General features: G+C 38.2%; 1 protein-coding gene across 1 annotated transcript in view; it reads left to right on the forward strand.

Annotated features, from left to right (window-relative positions):
• Positions 1-26,397, forward strand: part of DNAH8 (dynein axonemal heavy chain 8) — a 377,771-nt gene that overhangs the window by 59,156 nt on the left and 292,218 nt on the right. The window contains exons 12-20 of the mRNA XM_045786311.2: positions 3,985-4,182; positions 10,013-10,089; positions 11,495-11,594; positions 12,417-12,536; positions 14,134-14,269; positions 17,372-17,559; positions 20,384-20,464; positions 20,871-20,987; positions 22,517-22,636. Coding sequence (XP_045642267.2) covers positions 3,985-4,182; positions 10,013-10,089; positions 11,495-11,594; positions 12,417-12,536; positions 14,134-14,269; positions 17,372-17,559; positions 20,384-20,464; positions 20,871-20,987; positions 22,517-22,636 — 1,137 coding nt within the window. The remainder of the gene's footprint in view (positions 1-3,984; positions 4,183-10,012; positions 10,090-11,494; positions 11,595-12,416; positions 12,537-14,133; positions 14,270-17,371; positions 17,560-20,383; positions 20,465-20,870; positions 20,988-22,516; positions 22,637-26,397) is intronic.

Genomic DNA, 26,397 nt, shown 5'->3' on the forward strand with positions numbered 1-26,397 from the left:
TGTGTGGATGCCACATTTTATTTATCCACTCATCTGTTGTTTGGACATTCGGGTTGTTTCCACTTTTTGGCTGGTATGAGTAATGCTGCTGTGAACACGTGTGTCCATGTTTTCGTGTGGACATACATTGTTGTTTCTCTTGAGTATACACATAGGATTGGAATTTCTGGGCCATATGGTAACATTTTGAGGAACTGTCAAACCATTTCCCAGAATCGCTGAATCATTTTACGTTTTCACCAGCAATGCATGAGGGTTTTGATTTCTCCACATCCTTGTCAACACTTACTTTCATCTACCTTTTGAATTTAGACAAACTAGAGGGTGTGAAGTAATATCTATCTCACTGTGGTTTTGATTTGCATTTTGCTGATGACCAATGATGTTGAACACATTTTAATTTGCTTATCGTCCATTCGTAATTCTTCTTTGGAGAAATTATAATCACATCCTTTGCATATTTTTAATTTGGTGATTTGTATTTTTATTGCTGAATTGTAAGAGTTCTTCATATATTCTGGGTATGAGTCCCTTATCATATATCATTTTCATCTATGTTTTCATCCATTCTGTGAGTTATATTTTCACTTTCTTTTTTTTTTTTTAAGATTTTATTTATTTATTTGACAGAGAGAGAGACAGCTAGTGAGAGAGGGAACACAAGCAGGGGAAGTGGGAGAGGATGAAGCAGACTCCGAGCAGAGGAGCCTGATGTGAGGCTTGATCCCAGAACGCCAGGATCATGCCCTGAGCCGAAGGCAGACGCTTAACAACTGAACCACCCAGGCACCTGTACTTTTCACTTTCTTGCTGGTGTCCTTTGAAGCACAAGAGTTTTTAATTTTGATGAAGTCCAATTTATGATTTTTTTCTGTTGCTTGTGCTTTTGTACCCTATGTAGGAAACTTTTTTTTTGAGTTGTTTTGTGAACAATAGAGATTTCTTGGGGGCAAATGTCCAATTAGAAAGATATTGGCATGGAGGCCCCATTGGTCAGACCCTGTTCCATAAAGATGCTTAATGTTTCTGAATACACTGTCGTGTAAAGCTTGGGGTAGGTCCTGGTTATTCTAAATTTTTCCAGGAGCTAGAACCCTTGTCAACTTGGGTATAGTTTTACACTTGGTAAAGTTTCAGGGTTGGACCTTAATGGTTAGTGCATTAGCAGTAAACATCTTTGCTGGCAGGCCTAATGCTGGGGGTAATGGTCATCTATCCATGAAGCAGCAGCCTGAATATTCCTGATGCTAGAGGGAGTGGGCGGTAATGGCCAGCTGCACTAGCTACTTACCTGACTCTATCTCTGGAGAAGCCCTGCCTCTAATCTTAAGGACACAACTTCATGCCACAAGGGCTCAGCAATCTAATGCATCACCCCCCTCCCCAGAGACCTCACCTAAAGTGCATTCTGGTTGCTGGGTTATCTCAGTTCCCCTGTACTGAGAATCCCTTAGTTGATAGGCATCACTCCCAAGTGTAACTGGTGAATACTGGTATCCAGATTTGCAAAGATAGGGCTATAAAATATACCCTGATGTGTGGCCAGGGTTTTGTATAATCTCCCAGAGGTGGTTACTGAGCTGCCTGGATGGGTTTCCCCTGATGAGTGGGCCACAGGAGGGACCACTGTTGGGCTACCTCTATAAACTCTAAAATAGTAGAAAAGGAGAGTCAGAAGAGCACACTAACTGAGAACCTATTAGAGAAAGTAGAAATTGGGATGTCAGGATGAACACGTGGCAAAGTCACAGGACAGACGGCACTGAGGTTGGGGTTGGAGAGCTGAGACCTCAGAGTTAGGCAGAAATGTTTATGAACAAGTGAGGAAGGTTCTAGTGTATCACTAGGTTGCCTAAAGTACACATTCTGTTGGTGGGTGGAGACTTGATGGTGCATTAAGTGTGAGTCTGTCCTAACGAGCCAGAATTAAGGATGTACAGTATCCTTGCTTCTTCCTCTTCCTGCCATATGATTTTTGGTGAATATTTGTGTTTTCCAGAGCCCTCTTTAGTGTTGTTTTCTTCTCACCCCAAATGCATGTGGGAGAGAAGAGAGGGGATGGGAAACTGGTATTGCTGGGGGGAGGTTTAAGGGACTGGAGCCTTGTAGGTGGAGTAGAGTGACACTGAGATGAGACAAGCATAGCAAGTCGAGAACTGGAAAGGGTGCCAAGGCTGGTGAGCAGAGAAGGGATTATAAGTCGGTTGTCAGTACAGAGGGGTCAGAAGCAGATAAGGAGAGAGCTGATGAAAAAGCCAAGATGAGGGCAAACAATTAGGAGCATGGTCATGGTTGATCACCATGACTGGCTTTCACATTATTGCTATGTAGTGTTGGGGGTGGGAGAGGCCCTGGCTGAGTTCGAAAGGCCAAGCATGGAACTGACTGCTGTCTTTGCCTCTTGATGATTCTTTATCCACTCATGGACAAAATGGAGGACGTGTTAGTGACAAGAATTCTATCCCAGTGTCTGGCTGTTGGGGCCAGGTGGCAGGGGAAGGGATAATGGGCAGTGTCTTGGCAGGTTAGAAGAGCAGAGCATGTGGGTAATTCAAGTTCTTGTTGTTTTTGTTTTTTAAGGTGAGTGGACTGTATGTGTTGGTAGGAGACCCAGGTATTTCTCATCTTTACATACAGTATACGGAGCATGCCGCAAATTGCAGGCAGTCCGTATTTCCTCCAGGTTTGGCCTGGCTTTTAGGATGACAGTGGTGTTTGGAAGTGTACAGAAATAATGGTGTAAGAGTGAAAGTTGGTCTGAAAATGGTTGTCTGGATTGACATGTGCAGGGAGTTTATGTGAATTCTGCAGGCTTGTTAGAAGGACCGGTAGTGTTGTCTTCATGGTGTGTAATATTTGGAGGAATCCCCTGAAAAGAGGTTTATTTTCTATTTGGCCATTGGGCCCATGGGCCCGCCCTGGAGAGCTTTGAGCATTGTTCTCCAAAGCAGGAATCAAAGTGGGGAATCCCTGATGAAGGTTCAGGAACTAAGTAGCCTGTAGTCGTGAAGGACTTTTAGTTTTGTAGGTGTGAAGTAGGTGGTGTTGGTACATTGAGCAAGAGGCAGCCATCTGTGCGTACAGTTCATTTTGAGGGTTTCCCAGGGCTCTTAGGGATCACAAGTGACCGGTTGTGCTCAGGCTTCTTGGGCCTTCGGTTGCCTGGATGCAGGTGAAATGGAAAACAGATGTGGATTTATGCTAGTCTTACATATCAGAACTGTGGTGAGGGCCACGAAGAACACTAAAGCTTTTGAATCTAGTGATTCAGTGGAAAGATTTTCAGAAAATTCTCCAGAGCAAAAGGATGAAACAATTCAGACCTCTCTAAGAGCTTTTACTCAAATACTTTCCTTTCCCTTTCTTGAGAGACAAGGTGATTAAAATCCGAGAAATGTAGTAAACTCTCTCTGGATATGATAGAAATAGTCTAGGAATAGTACTGACTGGTGGCAGAGATTTGTCTTCTATTTTATCTCCTCTGGCTGGTTTTAGCTATAGGATCTGGGGAGCTGTTTATTGGTTTGTTTTTTTATTTTTAATTTGTATTTATTTATTTTAAAGATTTTTTAAAAGATTTATTTATTTATTTTGAGAGAGAGAGAGACCGCGCGCGTGCCTCCTAGCACAGGGGGGAGTGACAGAGGAAGAGGGAGAGAGAAACCCAAGTAGACTCTGCGCTGAGTACAGAGCCATGTGCGGGGCTCCATCTCCCCACCCTGACATCACGACCTGAGCCGAAACCAAGAGTCAGATGCTCAATGACTGCGCCACCCAGGCAGCCCTAAAGATTTTAATTTTAAGTAATCTCCACACCCAGCATGGGGCTCAAACTCACAACCCCAAGATCAAGAGTCACACGCTCTGCTAACTGAATCAGCCAGGTGTCCCTTGGTTTATTTTTTAAATTAATGACTCATAAACAGTTTATTCTAGGGAAGGATGCTAATATCCCATTTCTAAAATAACACTTCTCTTTTTAAGATTACAGAAATGATAACTATCGTGCAAACATATTCAGCCTTGAGTAATTCCACCATAGAGGGAATAGATATTATGTCAATAAAATTCAAAAACATATATCAAGGGGTTAAGAAAAAACAATATGACATTCTGGATCCAAGAAGGACAGAATTTGATACAGATTTCTCAGAGTTCATGACAAAAATCAATGGTTTAGAGGTAAGTAATTATACATACTTTTACTTTAGTAAAGCTGAAATGTAACCAATAGTACTGGAATTCACATATTTACTATTTATTAGAAGTTACTCTTGTGTAATTGATTAAAACTATTTGCTGGTGTGAAAAATTTTTTAACTAGTCCACAAAGTATTTTCCATCTTTTTTTTTTTTTAAAGATTTTTTATTTATTTATTCGACAGTGTCAGAGACAGCCAGCGAGAGAGGGAACACAAGCAGGGGGAGTGGGAGAGGAAGAAGCAGGCTCATAGCAGAGGAGCCTGATGTGGGGCTCGATCCCGTAACGCCGGGATCACGCCCTGAGCCGAAGGCAGGCGCTTAACCGCTGTGCCACCCAGGCGCCCCTTCCATCTTTTTTTTTAATGAAAAATGAGCATATTCAATAAAAGATATCAATGAATAACCAGAAGCCCAAGGGGTTATTATAGCTGGGGTTCATTTTTAGTTTGCATTGGAATTTGTATTTGATTTTTGTTGTGCCACAGAGCCAATGTCATTTTTGCAGGCTAAGAGAAAATGTGTAATCCTTATTCTTTGTTTTAAGTATGAAGAGTTGAGGACAGGTTAGGAAGATGGAGCACTCTCCCCTTGGCCTTGTACTTTAGGGCCACATCTCTCTGCAGCTTAGAGGACAGCTCTAAAGAAGACCTCATCCTGTTTGTCATAGCTTAAGGGACACAGAAGTATGAAGGATACTTGGAAAGAGTATGTCTGGTGAGACCGCAACATATTTCACTCCCACCTTTTGGGCTTACATGACCTCAGTTACTATCTTACTGTAAACTACTGTAAACCCAGGCTTAGCCCCAGGGAATGGTCTCCTCTTTGCTGCAGAATGTCCTGGAGGTAGAGAGAGGGAGAGGAGTATACTCTGTCCACTTCCTGAATCTGAAATTCTTGCCATGAAGGTGAGGAAAATTATATATATATATGTTTTTCATTTATTTTTTAAAGATTCTTTAAAAATCATATTAAGGTAATCTGGGCAATATAAATAAGAATGATCCTAAAATTCTAACAATACGTTTTGGTTTTGGCATAGATTTCCTTTCAGTTTTTGAAAGTTAAACTATTTGATATTAAGATATGTTTTAGTTATACTGCTTATAGTGTTTGGCTAGTTGGGCAGGGTGGAGTTTGCTTCTAAAATGCTTTGGGAGTTACATCTTTATGGCAATGGAAGTTTGTGAGTTTTTTTTTTTAATTTAATGCTTAAATTTTTAAAAGATTTTATTTATTTGAGAGAGAGAGCGAGAGAGAGCGCACACACAAGCAGGGGCAGGGGCAGAAGCAGAGAGACATGCAGACTCCTCGCTGAGTGGGGAGCCCAACGCGGGGCTCAATCCCAGGACCCTGAGGTCATAACCTGAACCAAAGTCAGAAGCTTAACAGACACCTCACTTAAATTATTTTTATAATTTGTTTTTTATCATTTTATTTTATTTTTTATCATGATAAGTGTATTCTTTAATCCCCATCCCCTATTTCCCCCATCCCCCCACCCACCTCTCCTCTGGTAACAATCAGTTCGTTCTCTATAGGTAAGAGTCTGTTTTTTGGTTTGTCTCGCTCTCTTTTTTTTCCTTTGCTCATTTGTTTTGTTTCTTAAATTCCACATATGAGTGAAACCATATGGTATTTGTCTTTCTCTGACTGGCTTGTTTCACTCAGCATTATGCTGTAGCTCTGTCCATGTTGTTGCAAATGGCAAGATTTCATTCTTTTTTATGGCTGAGTAATATTCCCTTGTGTTTATATGTCACATCTTCTTCATCCGTTCGTCTGCCGATGAACACTTGGGCTGCTTGCATAGTTTGGATATTGTAAATAATGCTTCCGTAAACATAGAGGATGTAAAATTTTGAATTAGTGTTTTTGTCATTTTTGTGTAAATACCCAGTAGTGTGATTACTGGATCTTAGAGTAGTTCTATTTTTAATTTTTTAAGGAACCTCCATACAGTTTTCCACAATGGCTGCGCCAATCTGCATTCCTACCAACAGTGCAAGAGGCTTTCTTTTTCTCCACATCCTCACCAACATCTGTTGTTTCTTGTGTTGTTGATTTTAGCCATTCTGATGTCTCATTGTAGTTTCGATTTGCATTTCCCTGATGATACGTGATGTTGAGCCTCTTTTCACGTATCTGTTGGCCATTTGTATGTCTTCTTTGGAGAAATGTCTGTCTTCTGCCCATTTAAACAATTTATTTTATTTTATTTTATTTTATTTTATTTTATTTTATTTTATTTTATTTTATTTTATTTTATTTTATTTAGAGAGGGAGAGAGAGCAGAGGGAGGGGCAGAGGGAGAGGGAGAGTGAAAACCCCAAGAAGGCTCCATGCTGAGCATGGAGCCTGAGAGCATGGAGCCTGAGAGCATGGAGCCTGAGAGCATGGAGCCTGATGCATGGCTTGATCCCCTGACCCTGAGATCATGACCTGAGCTGAAATCAAGAGTCAGATGCTTAAGCGCTGGAGCTGTCCAGGTGCCCCCTGCCCATTTTTTAACTGGATTATTTGTTTTTGGGTATTGAGTTGTATCAGTTCTTCATGTATTTTGGATACTAATCCTTTATTGGATACATCATTTGCAAATATCTTCTCCCATTCAGTAAGTTGTCTTTTAGTTTTGTTGTTTCCTTTGCTGTGCAGAAGCTTTTTATTTTGATGTAGACCCAATAGTTTGTTTTTGCTTTTTTTTCCCCTTGCCTCAGGAGATATATCTAGAAAAATATTACTAGGGCCAGTATCAGAGAGATTACTGCCTGTGCTCTCTTCAAGGACTTTTATGGTTTCAGGGCTCACATTTAGGTCTTTAATCCATTTTGAGTTTATTTTTGTGTGTGGTGAAAGAAAGTCGCCCAGTTTCATCCTTTTGCGTGCGGCTGTCCAGTTTTCCCAACACCATTTGTTGAAGAGACTGTCATTTTCCCATTGTATATTCATTCCTCCTTTGTCGAAGATTAATTGGCCATATTAATTGTGGGTTCATTTCTGGGTTTTCTGTTCTATTCCATTGATCTATGTGTCTATTTTTATGCCAGTACCATACCATTTTAATTACTACCACTTTGTAATATAACTTGAAATCTGGAATTGTGATACCTCCAGTTTTTTCTTTTTCAAGATTGCTTTGCCTATTTAGGTTTTTTTGTGGCTCCATACACACTTTAAGGTTGTTCGTTCTAGGTCTGTGAGAAATGCTGTGGGTCTTTTGATAGGGATTACATTAAATCTGAAGATTGCTTTAGGTAGTATAGACATTTTAACAATATTTCTTCTTCTAACTCATGAACACGGAATGCCTTTCCATTTCTTTATGTTGTCTTGAATTTCTTTCATTACTGTTTTATAGTTTTCAGAGTAGAGGTCTTTCACCTCTTTGGTTAAGTTTATTCCTAGATATTTTACTGGTTTTGATATAATTGTAAATGGGATGGTTTTCTTAATTTCACTGTCTGCTGCTTCATTACTGGTGTATAGAAATGCAACAGATTTCTGTATGTTGATTTTGTATCCTGTGACTTTACTGAATATGTTTATCAGTTCTAGTAGTTTTTTGGTGGAGTCTTTAGGGTTTTCTATATATAGTGTCATGTCATCTGCAAATAGTGAGAGTTTTACTTCTTCCTTACCAATTTGAATGCCTTTTATTTCTTTTTGTTGTCTGACTGCTGTGGCTAGGACTTCCAGTACTATGTTGAATAAAAGTGTTGAGAATGGACTTATTCCTGACCTTAGGGTAAAAGCTCTCAGTTTTTCACCACTGAGTGTGATTTTGGGTGTGGGTTATTTGTATAAGGACTTTATTATGTTGAGATATATTCCCTGTAGGCCTACTTTGCAGAGGGTTTTTTTTTTTTAAATCATGAATGGATGTTATAATTTGTCAAATGCTTTTTCTGCATCTATTGAATTGTCATATGGTTTCTATCCTTTTCTCTTACTGATGTGATGTATCACATCAGTTGTTTTGTGGATATTAAACCACCCCTGCATCCATGAAATAAATCCCACTTGATCATGGTATATGATTTTTTACATGTGTTGTTGGATTTGGTTTGCTAGTATTTTGTTGGGGACTTTTGCATCTCTATTCATGACAGATAATGACCTGTAGTTCTCTTTCTTTGTGATGTCTTTATCTGGTTTGGGTATCAGGGTGATACTGGCCTCTTGGAATGAATTTGGAAGTCTTCCTTCCTCTTGTATTTTTTGGAATAGTTTGAGAAGAATGGGTATTGACTCTTCGTTAAGTGTTTGGTAGAATTTGCCTGTGAGACAGTCTGATCCTGGGCTGCTGTTTATTTGGAGTCTTTTGATTACTGATTCAATTTCATTGCTGGTAATTGGTTTGTTCAAATTTTCTATTTTTTTCTACTTTAGTTTTGGGAAGTCATATGTTTCTAGGAATTTATCCATTTCTTCTAAGTTGTCCAATTTGTTGGTATATAGGTTTTCATAATATGCTGTTACAATTGTTTGTACTTCTGTAGGGGTGGTTGTTATTTCTCCTCTTTCATTAGTGATTTTGTTTATTTGAGTCCTTTTTCTCTCTCTTTTTCTATTATGAGTCTGGCTAGAGACTTATCAGTTTTGTTGATCTTCTCAAAGAATGAGCTCCTGGGTTCATTGATCTGTTCTATTGTTTTTTTGTTTGTTTTGTTTTGTTTTTCAGTTTTTATGTCATTTATTTCTGCTATAATATTTATTAATTTCTTCCTTCTGCTAGTTTTGGGTTTTATTTATTCTTCTTTTTCTAACTCCTTTACATATAAGGTTAGGTTGTGTATTTGAGATTTTTCTTGCTTCTTGAGGCAGGCCTGTGTTGCTATAAACTTCCCTCTTTGAACTACTTTTGCTGCATCCCATATTTTTATGATTTATTAATAAAGATTATATATTATAAAGGCTTTTCTGTGGTCTTAGATACAAATTTTAGCTTTCAGTGTATTTAGAGGTCATCTTAAATTTTTAATATTTTCAAAGAGGTGTCAGTGTTTAAATTTTCCTTCCTTTCCCAAATTTTATTAATAAACATGGCCTATATTAGTAGACTATAGCAATATATAAGTGAAGGTAATTTGCAAAGAGTGCATCAGTTCCATTGGTTGGGTACCAGGAGTTTGGAGTTCATTGCTAAAGATGGTGGGAGTCTTAGAAAAATATTTTCTTCTTCTTGTTCTTCCTTAATGCTGCAAAGAGGTTTCTGAGAGCAGCAGTGTTGGAAAATGACACCTGTTGACCTTGGGTGTCTATACTGTCTTATGTTCCTCTCCCAATATGCTTAGAAATTCTAGATGTTTCAAGAAATATGCTTGGTAAGGGACATACACTCTTTTTATAAATCTCTAGGTTGGTCATATCCAATAAATAATAAACAGCAAATGCAAACCACATATATAATTTTAATTTTTCTAGAGCCACATGAATAGTAACTGAAAGAAGCAGGTGAAATTAATTTTAGTAATACACTTTTTTCAACCTAAATATTCAAAATACTACCATTTTACATGTTGAGATAAAAATCATTGAGATATTTTACATTCTTGTTGTGTGTATGTGCTAAACCTTTGGAATCTAGTGTGTATTTTACTTTAGAGCACATCTTCCTTCCAAGTAGTGACATTTCAAGTACTCAGTAGCCACATGTGGCCACCATGCTGGATAGCGCAGTTCTAGATGTTAGATGGTAGGTGTGTATCAGGCTATTTTGATTCTGTAAAAAAATCATCAATTGTTGTTAAGCAAAAACAATCTCTTCCTTAATGCCCCAAATCAATGGAATATTAATATTTTATTTTAGATACAAATACAAGCATTTATGAACAGTACTTTTGGAAAAATCTTATCTTCTCAGCAGGCCCTTCAGCTTCTTCAAAGGTATTTATTAAGCAGTGTAGTTTCTGGGTGTGATAACTTTGTATCGAAAATATATTTTCAAATAAGATATTTTTGGAAATCTCTCCTCTGTAAACTTTAAGACTTATAAACATTAATCTTTCAATTACCATTAAGTAAACTGGTAAAAATGTGAAATATAGTATGATATTTTTCATTGCATTTTTTTGAAGCAGAAAGTCTTCCAATAAGAAAATGAAATTATTTCACATGATTTTTCCTCCAGCTATGTAATATTTTTGAGGTTAATTTCATAGACATTATTGGAAAGGGAGCAAATAATATTTAATTCTGCAAACTGCAAGGATTTCCAAAAGTGAAATTATCTAAGGGCAGTAGATCCTCAAACTTCCCATTTTCCCTCCAGAGTGCTCCTGCTTCTTCCTGTTCCTCTATCCTGACAACAATGCTCCCCCGAAGGGCAGGAAGGACAGCCTGAACTACAGGCCATTTTCTTCGAGCTCAGGGAGGGCTCATGGCCTATGTTAGGGACCCTTTGGGAAACCTTTCCTGAGAGCCAGTGCCTCCGGGTTTGGGCCCATTTTGCTAGAGTTCCACGTCTCTGTAATGATGGAACATACCTGTGAGACCTTACCTCATGGCACCGCTGAAAGAGTCAAGCCAGACTTATGATTTTGACAAATGAAAGTACTGAGCAGGTAGATGGCAGTACTAATTTCTTGGTGATTTCTTTCTATTTCTCTACCTTTTTGTCCGTCTGTTTCTCTTTTTACCTGTCGTATGCTGGTGTAAATTCACTTTATTATCAGGACGTTATTGTCCTAGTGCTTCCTGTGGATCACTTGGTCTGAAAGGGGAAGTGATATTTGGCCAACGGATCATTGTTATGATATGGCCATTTGGAATTATGGGAGCATTAATACTGGCAGAGGGATGCTCCATGTGCTGGCCTCCACCTTTGCTAAGCCAACCCCCTTTGCATCTTTTCAATTTGGGTTTAAATTTCTCCTTCTAAGGGAAGTCTTTCTTGACTTCCCAGACTTGGCTGGGTTCCCCTGTGCTGGCCTCCACCTTTGCTAAGCCAACCCCCTTTGCATCTTTTCAATTTCGGTTTAAATTTCTCCTTCTAAGGGAAGTCTTTCTTGACTTCCCAGACTTGGCTGGGATCCCCTGATATATGCATTTCTGGTACATAAATAAATAATTATTTATGTAACTCCTGGTGAAATCTGCATTTTCAATAACATAACTGGAGGCTCCGAGAGTGCTGGAACCTGTCGTGTTCCTCACTGTGTCCTGGGACCACGGATGAGGCTTGGTACGAGTACTTGTCAAAGTGAGTGAATGAATGGATTTTTAGGATGGCAGCAATTCTTAAGTATGTTTCTCATTTACCTTTGAATTATTCACTTTCAATTACTTTTAGATTCCAGAAACTGCAAATCCCTTGTCTTCAGTCAGAAATAAACCATACAATTGAGCGTATTCTTCAGTATTATGTGGCTGAACTTGAAGCTACTAAGAAGGCAAGGATCATGTTTGTAAATAGAATAGTACTTTATTTTTTTAAAGATTTTATTTATTATTTATTTATTTGAGAGAGAGAACAAGCAGTGGGGATGGTCAGAGAGAGAGAGAGAAGTAGACTCCCCGATGAGCAGGGAGCCCAAGGTGGGGCTCGATCCCGGGACCCAGAGATCATGACCCGAGCTGAAGGCAGATGCTTAACCGACTAAGCCACCCAGGCGCCCTTGGGTGTATTTTAGTACAAAATAGTAGAATAGTATTTAAGTACAAAAAAGCAAAGTATTATGAAAGTATTTGCCATTATTATCTTGTGCCAAGCTTCTCAGAATGATCCCTTCACTGCTAAGTACCTCCGATGCGCCCCCTCTTTGTGGGAGGTGTTGACAGTGTATGTCATTGGACAGCCAGATTTACATCCCCATGCTCTTAACAACTGTTTTGGTTTGTTTTCTGCAACAGCATTTATGTGTGTATAGGAAAGCCCATTGAAGTTACTATTTCTGCATACAGAAATATGGGCTCTGAAGATTATAACAGATATAGCGTAGTTTATATGCTCCCTTCTTTGAAGATCTCCTGAAAACCGGGGATAAAATACAGAAAAAATATATATGTAATGGGAAATAAGGGTTAAGAGAGAATTAAATGTCATATATTGTAAACATCATAGTTTCTGAGCCACAGATTATCTCTGAAGTGCATTTACATATTTATTGACTACCTCCTGTGTATAAAACATGGGAATACAAATGTATTGAATACTTTTTTGCCTTTTCCGCTGTACTGAATTTTAAACATTAATACCAGATCTTTAATTACAGCTTTATCATTCTCAAAAAGATGACCCTCCTCTTGCTCGCAACATGCCCCCTGTAGCAGGAAAAATACTTTGGGTGAGGCAGCTCTATCGTCGGATAAGCGAACCCATCAACTATTTCTTTGTAAGTCAATAGTTACATTTACGTATGAGGGTTATCATGGTTTTAATACAAGACATATATTTTATCCTGTAATGTTTGATGTCCAATCAAGTAGTTAGAGCTAATGCTTTCATGAGTCAAAGAAAATTTATTTATTCATTTATTTAAAAAAGATTGTATTTATTTATTTGAGAGAGAGAAAGCATGGGCAGGAGGAAAGGGTAGAGGGAGAAGCAGACTCCCTGCTGATCAGGGAGCCCGATGTGGGACTCGATCCCAGGACCCTGGGATCATGACCTGAGAGGAAGGCAGATGCTTAACTGACTGAGCCACCCAGGCGCCCGAGACAAAGAAAATTTAGTTTATAAATATGCTTGAGGGACACTAAGCCAATTCTCTCAAGTTTTGGTAGGAAAGCTCACTTCATTACAGTTAATCTTTAAGGGGGAGAATCTTACAACTTTATGACTTTTAGTAATATAGGATACTTCATCAAGGCTTTTAAATAGTCACTGTTTGAAAACAATGAAGTCTAGGCGTAGTCCTGAAGATTCCTTCTATGCGTGGACGGACAGGTTGCTGACTTGTGTTAGTGAAGGTGAAGACCCTCTTAGTATGTTCCTGATTAAAGAATTGAGATCTAGAGCAAAGTATTAATAGAGTACATGCCTCTTCTGTTTCCTTAAACTTATTAGATTTCTACAAAGCCCCAGGACACTCTTAGGCCCCGTTGGCACTCTGAAATTGCCAGTTTGCCTTCTCTTTGTGTTTGGTTTGGTTTGGTTTGGTTTTCATAAAGAAACAGACTCACAAAACAGTTGGTTTGCTTCGGGCGGCATCTTATGCCTAAGTAAAGAACAAAATAAGTACCGAACATAGTCTGGCAAGTAATTTTAGCATTTAAGCATTCTTGGATGTTAAGTTTTTATTGTTTCCGTTTGGCTGCTGTTGATCATTTCACTGTTCTCACTCTTTGTAAAAAAAAAAAATTCAAAGCTGGGCCTTAAAAAAGCAGCCAGGGTGGGGACTCCTTTGCTGATGGACTCTGCATGACAGAGCCAAGTTTGCCCTGTTTTTGACATCTGCAAATTGAAACATAAAACGTTCAATGTTTATATAAAGAAATTTGGTTTTTGTTCTTTGATATACAGTTACTTTTTTTTTTTTTCAGTGCTGGAATTTGGAGATTTTCCCTGATACTCACAGGTCAAGGAAAATCAGTCCATTGTATCTTTTTTTCCCTTTTTATTTAATATTATTATTAATTAAATATTTCAAACCTACACAGTATAGAAAATACAAAACTGATATCCAGAATCGTAGGGAGGGAATAGAGAATTGAAGGCAGAGGCTCTCAGCCTGGCCAGCTGTTAAGGCTAGAGACCTTTCTTTCTTAAATCCTTTATTTCCTTTTCCAGTATTCCCTTTCCACCAGTAACGTTTCCCTACTTCTGTCTCTAGTTTGTATGGCTTTCCTCACATCTCTTTTACTCTGAGACAAAATCTAAGGCATAATTACTTGGTGATATTTTAAATACCAACAGCTTTCTGATTGGGATATGAAAACAATCGGCAGTCTTTTAATTATAAATCTTTTTTTTTCCCCTTACAAAAACAGAAAAACTCAGAAATTTTGTCAAGCGCGGAAGGTAAAGCTGTTATTCGTCAGTATAACAAAATTTCCTATGTTCTGGTGGAATTTGAGGTGGTCTATCACACAGCCTGGGTCAGAGAGGTCTCGCAGTTACAGTATGGTGTGTATATGAAACGCAGTGATGCTATGGAGGGGGTGTTGGGTGATTTTGAATGAAGTCATGGTTCTGGAGAATTTTTACATCCCTTTGATACAATATTATGATGGTTAGATTTAGATTTGGAGATGATACAATTATTTTTTTTACAGTTGTTAATAATATTCTGATTTTGTAAGCAAAAGTTGCCATCACCTTAAAGTTGGTATACTTCGATTGTGACTTCCCACTAAAAAAAACAGTACTTAAAAGTAAATTTTGAGACCCTTCATAGATATTTCTCCACAGATTTAGGGGAAGTCTTCATACTCAGTTTTGGTTTTGTTTTTTTTTTAAGATTTTATTTATTTATTTAACACAGAGAGAGAGACAGGGAGAGAGGGAGCATAAGCAGGGGGAGTGGGAGAGGGAGAAGCAGGCTTCCCGCTGAGCAGGGAACCTGATGCGGGGCGGTGGGGGGGGGGGCTCAATTCCAGGACCCTGGGATCATGACCTGAGCTGAAGGTAGACACTTAACGACTGAGCCACCCAGGTGCCCCTCATGCTCAGTTTTGTCATGTTATAGATTCAAATCTCAGTCCCGATCAGGGGAGAAAGAATTGCGCTTTGCTTGTCTTCGTCCCTCCCTTCCATTCTTTTTCTATAACCAAATTGAACTTCACTTTTGAGCTCCAGGAAAGTCACAGTATTAGGGTTGTGTCTAAGTACCTCTGCAAGGTGCCAAAGCATTGGGCGGAGTCTGCTGTGAGGCAGGGGATGGATGGTTTCAAGCCACCATGCATCCATGCTGCCATCACCTGGGGTGTGTGTTACTGTGGGGGCTCAATTGTTGGTCGGTTCAGGTTCCTGCTTTGTCCCATCTTAACCTTAAGCTCTTATCTATAATCTTGGTGGAACCCCGACTGTGTCCCCGGACAGAAAGCCTTCTCCCTCACATGCCAGGATCCCCACTCCAGCAGGGTACAAAATGCAGACACAGAAAGCACAAATCCTGTGGTTGGGTCACTGGAAGTGGTGGTCTAAGAGGGGCCACTCTTTTTCTGCCTCGTGGTTCCAGACCCATATATTTTAGCTGTTTGAGGACACGTCACTGTTGCCAGCCATTGATTTGCTCATGTCTCCGTCCTGGAGGACAGGGTCCCGACCTGCAGGTTGTCTTCCCCAGCTGGCCCCTTAGTTTAGCCTTTAAGAAGCCACTAGTACCAGGCCAGCTGTTTCTGGGTAATGACTATGGTAGGACCCAAGGACCCTACTGAAAACCAGCTAATGAGCAACACTCTCAAGGAACATCAAGAGAACTGAAAGTTCACATTATGGAAAAGGACAAAACAGAATTGTTAACTTTAGTATGAAGCAGGGACTATCTTGCTTCTACAATACCACACGTTTTTCTACTTTTCTTTTGTCCTGGTGGTTTTTCCTCTTAGCGCACATGTTCAAAAACGAGTTCACTGGTCACCTCTTCCATATAACCCCTCCTGATTCTTCCACAGCAGAAAGTAATGTCTTCCTCCTCCGGAGTCCTCTACACAATTTATCTGCTCTTCTTTCTCATGACACAGCTTTAGGGATCTGTCTCATCTCTCCTTCACATTCCAAGGATATTCTCTCTGTTTCATCTTTGTATCCTTTAAATAACAGTCAGCGATAATGAATGCTTACACAGTCCAGGCTTTGTCAAAACACTTTATACGCACAGCTTCTTTTAATCCTCATGGCGACCCTACAAGGAGCTGTAATTATCCTCATTTTATAGATGAGGAAACTGAGGCACTAAGAGATTAAGTCACTTGCACGAGCTCATCCCACAGCTAGGAAGTGGTAAAGCTGGGATTTAAATCTGCCTTTCCCATGAACACAGGTTAGTGGAAATGAATTGCTCCGCAAGACTTCTTATTATATTGACATGGCTATATTTAACCATATAGGAACTCAGAGTAATAATTGAGGACCTGGAATTGGCCTCTTTTCGATGGTTGCTCTATAAAGTTTAATGAAATGTCACTCAGTCCTGGAGCTGACTTGCTGGCTGTCGTTATTCTTAGTGGTTTTGCTGACCATTTTGTCCTTTCAAGAAAGCTCAGTACAGCCTTAAGGATTTCATTAAATGAGTGTTCCAAGGTTATTTTGGAATTTGCTTGGGAGGATAAATGATTTCCAGTCCAATTTAAAAAGATTCCAAATGAATTAGGAAAAATTTTTAGTTGAAATCCTCATGCAACCAGCATCATTAAGAACCATTTCAAGACTAATTTTATCTGATGAGTAAAAGTCAACTAACTTCAAAGGAATATATAGACTATTTCATTTTACAAGAAATTCGGTGCAGCCACATTCTCTGAAGTAACGCGAGGCTTGGAAGATACATAAGAAAGTCTCATGTTAGTAGTGTTTGTTAATATGAGATATAATTTAAGCTAGCACATACTCATCTGACTCTAGAAGTAATTCATGTTAGGATAACAAATAAGCTAAGGGATTATATATTTCAATTCATAATAAAAAGCATGCCTGCAAATTCCTATTTATATGAATGATGTTCGGGTAGTAGTTGAGATGTAGCATAAAAAAAATTCTTCCTCTATATCTTAGAAGCTCACAACACCATGGTGTTTAATAAATATTCTCACTGATCTTGAGCTTAGTTACCAGACATTCACAACGGAGGCTTAATTCTTTAAAGCACTTTGGGGGTCGTTGTGGAAAAAGGTTTGTCACGTGAGGTATGTCATATTTAATAGTCGTGCACACCTTCCAGTTCTCGCCCAGGGGTGAAATCACAACCTGTGACAAGAAACTACATTGCATTATAGCTCTCTTAGACCCACTCAGAAAAGTGTTGCAGTTCATAGCACGAAGGCTGTCTGTTCTTCATTCATCTTTATCTCTCCCGATCTGTTTTTATGAGTTTGCAGACATTCTGCATTCACTTATTTAAGTTTTGAGCGCTGACTACACGTCAGATGCTATGCTTCATCCCCTGGGACATCCAACACTCTTATTCAATGAGAAGTCGGTAGCCAGTGGGGAAGGCAGGTGTGTAAACGCGGCTGGAAGCAGAAAGGAAATCCAGAAAAACTAATGTCAGTAATCATTTATTTGTAGCTTTACAAGCCACACTTTTTGTGCGACACCCAGAAACTGGGAAATTGCTGGTTAATTTTGATCCCAAAATTCTAGAAGTTGTTCGGGAAACTAAGTGCATGATAAAAATGAAGCTGGATGTACCAGAACAGGCAAAGAAATTGCTAAAATTGGAAAGTAAATTGAAAGCAGACAAATTGCATTTGCAGGTGAGATAGATTATATACATATATTTTAAAGATTTTATTTATTTATTTGGGAGAGAGTGAGTGAAAAAGAGAGCGTACGCATGCGTGCACAAGTGTGAGCAGGTGCAGGGGGCAAAGGGAGAAAGAATCTGAAGCCGACTCAGCGCAGAGCCTGACTCGGGCCTCGAGCCTTCGATTTTGAGATCACGACCTGTGCCGAAACCGAGTCTGATGCCCAACTGACTGAGCCACCCAGGAGCCCAAGATAGATTATATTTTATAAAATTGTTTTTGAAGGAGAGTTGTTTTTTTTTTTTGTAAAAGAGAAATACATTGGTGCAGTTGTGCTGATGTGGTATTGAGAGGAAATTTGTTACTTTGTTGATTCTTTTCATTTTTCTTCAGCTTTATTGAGGTACGGTTGACAAAACTATAAGATATTTAAAGTGTACATCATAATGATTTGATATAAATATATGTTATGAAAGGATTCCTCTCATGTAGTTCATTCATCACCTCATATGTATAATATACATAATATATATTATATATATTATATAATATATATTATGTATATTAAACCAAAAAGAAACAGTATATATTTGTTAATATATACACATATATTTGTTAATATATACACATATATATGACATATATATATATTATATATATATTATATAAAATATATATTATGTATATTAAACCAAAAAGAAACAGTATATATTTGTTAATATATACACATATATTTGTTTCTTTTTGGTGAGAATGTTTAAGTCCTACTCTCTTAGCAAAATTCAATTATATGATATAGTATTATCAGTTACGGACACCATGTTATGCATTGGATCTTCAGTCCTTATTCGTCTTATACCTGAAAGATTGTACCCTTTTACCAACCTTTTCCTATTGCCTCCCCACCCCCAACCCCCGACAACCACTTTTCTACTGTTTTTACAAGTTCAGCTTTTTAAGATTCTACATATAAGTGAGATCTACAGTATTTGTCTTTCTCTGCCTTATTTCATTTAGCATAAGGCTTTCAAGGTCCATTCATGTTGTTGCAAATGGCAGGATGTCTTTCTTTCTCATGGCTGAATAATATTCCATTGTATATATACCCTATTTTCTTTATCCTTTCATCTATTGATGGATGTTTCTATATCTTGGCTATTATAAATAATGACGCAGTGAACATGGGAGTGCAGATATCTCTTCGAGATCCTGATTTCATTTCCTCTAGATCTATATTCAGAAGTGGAATTGCTACATCATATGGTATTTTTGTTTTTAACTTTTTGAGGAGCCTCCATAGTGTTTTCCAGAGTGGCTGCACCAATTTACATCCACACCAGCAGTGCACAAGGGTTCCGTTTTCTCCATATCCTGGCCAACACTTGTTATCTCCTTTTGAGAACAGCCAGTCTAACAAGTGTGAGGTACCATCTCATTGTGGTTTTGATTTGCATTTCCCAGTTAGTGATATTGACTACATTTTCATGTACCTATTGGCCATTTGTGTGTTTTCCTTGGAAAAATGTCCATTCAATTCCTTTGCACATGTTTTAACGGGATTGTTGGAGTTTTTTGCTATTGAGTTGTGTGAGTGAGTTCCTTATATATTTCAGCTATTAGCTCTTTATCAGATACATGATTTGTAAATATTTTCTCCCATTCCATAGGCTGCCTTTTCATTTTGTTGATAGTTTCCTTTGCTGTGCAGAAGCTTTGAGTTTGATATAGTCCACTTGTTTATTTTTGCTTTCGTTGCTTGTGCTATTGGTGTTAAATCCAAAAATCACTGCCAAGACCGATGTCAAGGTGCTGACCCCCATGTTTTCTTTTTGCAGTTTTACAGTTTCAGGTCTTAAATTTAAGTCTTTAATCCATTTTGAGTTGTGTGTGTGTGTGTGTGTGTGTGTGTGTGTGTGTGTTATAAGATAGGTGTCCAGTTTCATTCTTTTGCATGTGACTGTTCAGTTTTCCCAACACTATTTATTAAAAAGACTGCCCTTTTATTATTGTATAGTATTGGCTCCTTTGTATATTCTTGCATCTTTGTACATTAATTGACCATATGCACATGGATTTATTTCTGGGATCTCTATTCTGTTCCTTGGCTTATTCTTTATTTTACTTTATTTATTTTTTTTATTTTTATATGCCAGTATAGTTAACATACAGTGTTATATTCCCTTGTTTCTTCTTTATAGTATTAAAATACTGATGTGCGAATAGGAGATTGGGAACAGAAAAGGAGGAAAGGAATTAATAACTTCAAAACTATTAAGTAAACGTCAAAACAGCTTAATATTATTTATTTGGGGCAGAATTAACTTGAATCCACATTTCCCATCACACCATGCAATAAATTACAAAATGATCAAAAATTGATCATTATGATTCATCTCTAGAGAATGTCTAAAAGAAAATAGATAAGCCTTTTAACTCTAACTGTGCATACATTTATTTTGATTCAAGAAAAGAAATATGCTTATAATGTGTCAGAAGACAAGTAATAGAAAGGGGGGAAATGTATAATGACAGATATCATGAAAAGATAATTATCCAAGTTATTTGAAATAGTGTAAATGTAGAAAGAGAATTAAATAATAAATATGAAACGTGCAACTCTAGAAAGCTCCACTGACTTGCTGTTTAAAGGAGATGCTAAGGTAATTTACAGGGGAGGAAAAAGTATGGTAAATTAATATAAATATAGGCGGGTGGCCTTAAGCTTGGCAGGACTATAAGGAAACAGGTATAATGAAACCTTCCTGGTATGAATCAAAATATGACTTGCTTTAAAATAAATTAAAGTCACGCATACCATTTTGACTTCCAACAGGGTCTTCTGCAATATTATGATGACTTATGTCAGGAAGTGCCTTCGGTGTTTGTCAATCTGATGACCCCTAAGATGAAAAAGGTTGGTAATGCTGAAGGTTTATATTGATTTCCCTGTTGTTTAAAATTAGATCCCCGTTGTACAGATTATGGATTTTAGAACATCTATTCTTGCCTAGATCCTCTGTCTTTCTAGTTCAACATTATAGCTCTATTTTTCCTATAGAATGATTTCTTGTCAACAAGTTTTGTTGCCTTTGAAAAACAACTAAATCTCAATAATGAGCACTTTCTAAGAATCCATGATTCTTCATGGACAGCCACAGATGATTAAAAAACAAAGTCACCTTTACCAGGTATAATGGAGCGAAATATAATTAAGGAAATATAGCCTATAATATTTCCAGGTAATAAAAGAAAGCCTTCTTTATAAACACAGATGTTCCTGTTAATCATGGAAGCTGCTACTTTTTTTTTTCTTTTTCTAGGTGGAATCTGTGTTGAGACAAGGGCTCACAATATTAACATGGTCATCTTTAACACTGGAAAGCTTCTTTCAAGAAGTTGACTCAGTTTTGGATATGTTCAATCAACTTTTAAAGAAGGTATGACAGATACATTTTTTAAAAAAATGGGGCGCCTGGGTGGCACAACGGTTAAGCATCTGCCTTCGGCTTAGGGCGTGATCCTGGCGTTCTGGGGTCGAGTCCCACGTCAGGCTTCTCCGCTAGGAGCCTGCCTCTTCCTCTCCCACTCCCCCTGCTTGTGTTCCCTCTCTCGCTGGCTGTCTCTCTCTCTGTCAAATAAATAAATAAATAAATAAAATCTTTAAAAATAAAAAAAAAACATAAATTAAAAAACTACGTACATTCATACTCAGGCTATAAGGAGTAGTTTGATTATCTATGAAAGCTATTTATTATTTATTTATTTATTTCAGTGTTTGCAACTTTCAAAATAGGCTTTTACTTATTTATTTATTTATTTATTTATTTATTTATTTTATTGGGAAACAGAAAGATCTTTGTTATGATTTTTTGCAAAATTAGTGACAGATTTTATATCTTCTGTTTTCTTCCAGTGACTAATAGGGCTAAGTGTTTTGTTTTGTTTTGTTTTGTTTTTTAATATTAATTTTTTTATTATGTTATGTTAGTCACCATACTATGAAAGCTATTTAAAGAGTGTAACTTTTTTTTTTTTAAGATTTTATTTATTTATTTGACAGTGAGAGAGACAGCCAGCGAGGGAGGGAACACAAGCAGGGGGAGTGGGAGAGGAAGAAGCAGGCTCCCAGCGGAGCAGGGAGCCTGATGTGGCGCTGGATCCCAGGACCCCGGGATCACGCCCCAAGCCGGAGGCAGATGCCTAACGACTGAGCCACCCAGGTGCCCCTAAGGGGTGTAACTTTTAACTAAAAGGACTCCTATTAAGTTAAAAATACAATGCTTTCTGTTTCTGTAGCTACTTTAGGCCCTTTTCATTTAGGGTTGCCTTGTTTTTGTCTCTGAATTACTTGCCTTCAGTACGTTAAAATGGTAGTTTGACTCCACCGGGCAGTTTAGAAAATGGGATAATGGTAGACTGTGGGAGACGGCAGAACGGAGTGCTTAAGTATTAATAATAATACATCTACCATTAGTTAGATGAGGCATTCATTTAATTGGAGACTGTCTATTGATTTCTGAGAACTTCGCTCCATGGAACACGCATGCCTTTTTAGATGTGCTGGTCTGTGATGGCAGCATGGTCCAATACACAAAACGTGGAGGCTTGGGAGTCAGCTAAACCTAGCTACAAAGGTCTGCCTTATGCTATCTGTGCGTTCCTTCCCAGGTTACTTTACTGATCTGAGCCTTTGCTTCTTTATCTGTGTGACTTGGATAGTGAGTGAGTCATGGACTAGAGTAAGGATTAAAAGAGATAACGCATGTGAGATTATGGCCCATGATGCTGCTGTATAAAACTCAGTTCCACATCGAGACTGCTTTGCAGACGTACTCCTAAAATTTCCACCAAGCTGTGCTTGGCTCAGGACCCAAGTTTCTAGACATAGCCCTCTAAATTAGTTCATGACTCAAGTACATTTGGATGAAAGAAGAGTTTTCCTCTACATTTTTTTTCTTGTTGGTAGATCAGTGACTTGTGTGAAATGCATATTGATACAGTTCTAAAGGAGATAGCGAAAACTGTGTTAATTTCCCTGCCTGAAAGTGGTGCTACCAAAGTGGAAGATATGTTGATGCTCAATGAGGTATGCATTTATGTATTATGTTTTAATTGTGGAAATCCTGGCTCATAAACTTAAAATGTGAATTTATAATCTAAGAGTGGAAATCTCTGTCAATAGCATATAAAGATCCCAGGCCACACCCTAGACATGATCTTACTAATATCCTCAACCTCAGTTTAGAGTCTCCTGGGTTTCCAGCAGTGGTTCATTGTTCTTCCTTCGGTGGACAATATTGAGTACCTCTTGGTTTTAATTATCACAAACCTTCCCTTAAGCCACTCACAGAAATCTGAGAGTCATCTGGACTCCTTTCCTCACTCCCATTTCCTAAATCCAGTCAGTCTTAAGGCTTAGCGAGGTTTTGCCTTTTACTCCAAGTTTGCTTGAATTGCCTCTTCTTTTCCATACTTACTACCCCCTTCCTATGTCAGGTCCTTAAGGCTCATTCTGAGTTTAGCAATCGGTGTTATGATCTAACTGGTTTCTCTGCTTCCATATTTGGCCCCGTCATATCCATTCTCCACATTGCCACTCATGATCTTAAATCCTTCAACAGCAGTGGCATCCAGTCCCTACAGGACAAAACCTAACCTCCTCAGCATCACAATATACTGAAATTCTTTGAGTACCTATTTATCCACCATTGGCTCAAAATCACAGAGACAGGAATCCTGTCTAGCCATTTTTGAGGCCTTGCACATAGCAGTCTCTCTCAGAAACACTCACTTTATGGCTTGAACCAGATTTTTTTTCTTTCTTTCCTGCCGTGTGCTTCACCTGCACTCACCCTGTTGGTTTGGGTCACCCTGCTTGTGTCAACCAAGGGTGGCTCTATCTCAAGGGGTCCAGTCCAGCCCATGGGATACAAGTGCTTTTGCCCCTCTTTCTGTGGAAATGCAGCCTCTTCTTGCCTTTAGAGGTTTGGGTAGCCAGCTGGCCTCTTGCCTTAGGACAACTTAGGCATGGGTCAGCCCCTCCATGTGCAAATTCTAGAGGACATAGGTCAAAGTCTCTGAGTCGTTCCTTTGAAGTACCCTACACTTATTTCTTTTTTTTTAATAATAATTTTTTATTATGTTATGTTAGTCACCATTCAGTACATCCTTAGTTTTTGATGTAGTGTTCCATGATTCATTATTTGCATATAACACCCAGTGCACCAAGCAATACGTGCCCTCCTTAACACCCATCACCAGCCTATCCCAGTCCCCCCACCCCCCTCCCCTCTGAAGCCCTCAGTTTGTTTCCCAGAGTCCATAGTCTCCCATGGTTCATTCCCCCTTCTGTTTACCCCCCTTCATTCCTCCCTTCCTTCTCCTACCGATCTTCCTGCTATTTCTTATGTTCCATAAATGAGTGAAACCATATGATAATTGTCTTTCTCTGCTTGACTTATTTCACTTCGCATTATCTCCTCCAGTCCTGTCCATGTTGCTGCAAATGTTGGGTAATCGTTCTTTCTGATGGCTGAGGAATATTCCATTGTATATATGGAGCACATCTTCTTAATCCAGTCATCTGTTGAGGGCCATCTTGGTTCCTTCCACAATTTAGCTATTGTGGACAATGCTGCTATGAACATTGGGGTGCATATGGCCCTTCTCTTCACTACGTCTGTATCTTTGGGGTAAATACCCAGTAGTGCAATGGCTGGGTCATAGGGTAGCTCTATTTTTAACTTTTTAAGGGACCTCCACACTGTTTTCCAAAGTGGCTGTACCAACTTGCATTCTAACCAACAGCCTACACTTATTTCTACCTCATCTCTACTAATGATCAAGCTTCCTTTCTAAAATCTCAAGATGGGCAAGGGGCTGATGGTTGCCTCCACTGCTACCATATTCAAGAACTGCCTTCTTTATAATGTGTAGGATCTTAAAGTCATTTGTTCTCAGCACTGGGACCTTGGCTGTAACAGAGACAACACTAAATAACCCATTTTTACATCCTGTTCTTGGAGCATGCAAGTTTAAAATGATTGTGTCTTCCTGGCCATTTGTTCCTTCTATCATTGTTAAGCTTTTAATCTTTGAAGACTATGTTATTTGACAGTATTTTAGCTACAAAAGACTTTTTTGGTTATTATGTTCCAGATATATCTTTTTCTATTCTGTTTTTTTTCAACCAGTCTGGGTTCTCCTATTTAGGTTTTCTCTTCTAAAGAACATTTAGCTGGATTTTGTTTTTAACCTACTGTGAAAAATCTGTCATTTTCTTTGCCTATTACTGTGTAAATTTAATGCACTTTCAATTAGAATTCCTATACATTTATTTTTATAAACTGAATTAAATTATATTATTTTAAAATGATGAATAAGGAAGAATAGGGAATAAAAATTGAAAATACTTAAAGCCATTGTAATCAAATCAATGTGGCATTAACAGAAAAAAAATATAATTTAGAGGAACAAAATAAAGAATCTAGGAGAAAAAGATCACAATAAAAAATTAATACATGTCAAAGGTAATATTTTAGTTCAATGGGAAAAATGATGGATTATTTAAATGGTGCTGGTACAATATACTGTTTTTCAGGAAGAAAATATGATTAGGTGCCTCTCTTTTTTAATTATTGAAGTATACATGACATGCAATGTTAAATTAGTTTCAGATGAACAACACAGTGATTTGACAATTCTATACATTACTCAATGCTCACTACAATAAGCATAGTCACCACCTCTCACTGTACATTATTACAGTATTATTGACTATATTCCCTATGCTGTACTTTACATCTCTGTGATGGATGTATAAGTAGAAGTTTGTACCTCTTAATCCTCGTCGCCTATTTTATCCATCTCTCCACTCCATCCCGTCTGGCAACCACCAGTTTGTTTTCTGTATTTATCAGTTTGTTTCTGTTTTTTTTTTTTTTTTGTCTGTTTGTTCATTTGATCGCTTGTTTCGTTTCTATCCATGTTGCTATAAATGGAAAGATCTCATTCTTTTTTATGGTGGGGTAGTATTCCATTGTTTATATATATCACATCTTCTTTATCCATTCATCTATTGATGGGCACTTGGGCTGCTTCCATAATTTGGCTGTTATAACTAGTGCTGCAACGAACATAGAGGTGCATGTATCCCTTTGAATTAGTATTTTGTGTGTGTGTGTGTGTGTGTGTGTGTGTGTGTGTGTGTAAATACCCAGTAGTGCGATTACTGAATCCTAGAGTTGTTCTATTTTTTACTTTTTGAGGAATGTCCTTACTATTTTCCACAGTGGCTGTGCCAGTTTGCATCCCCACCAATAGTACAAAAGAGTTCCTTTTCCTCTATATCCTCACCAAAAATTGTTTCTTGTGTTTTTGATTTTAGCCATTCTGACAGGCGTGAGGTGATATCTTATAGTTTTGATTTGTACTTCCCTGATCAGTGACATTGAACATCTTTCCATGTGTCTCTTGGCCATTTGTATATCTTTGTGGAAAATGTCTTTTTGGTGTTAAAATTTTTCCATCTTTGTTCAGTGGAATCCTTCAGGCTGGCTTCTACATTTTTTATATGACTCCAGTAGTCTTTGAAAGCTTCCTTGCTTTCTGGAACAATATGATATCATAGGCTCATCTTGTGCATTTCCTGTCCCAGATCTGGAATCACCCATTTCTCCAGTCAGCCCTCATTCCTTTCTGTGTTATTAGTGGAAAATGGTATATGGAGATCACAGTCTGGGTCCTAGGAAAAGCACTTATTTTAAACTTTTAGGTATTCCTTATAGTATTATTTCTGCATCTCCAGATAGTATACTTGGGGCACTCTTTCTTGAATTGGCAAATTTG

The sequence above is a fragment of the Ursus americanus genome, chromosome 32 (assembly GCF_024610735.1).
Source record: "Ursus americanus isolate L20-20 chromosome 32, mUrsAme1.1.p, whole genome shotgun sequence".
NCBI lineage: Eukaryota > Metazoa > Chordata > Mammalia > Carnivora > Ursidae > Ursus > Ursus americanus.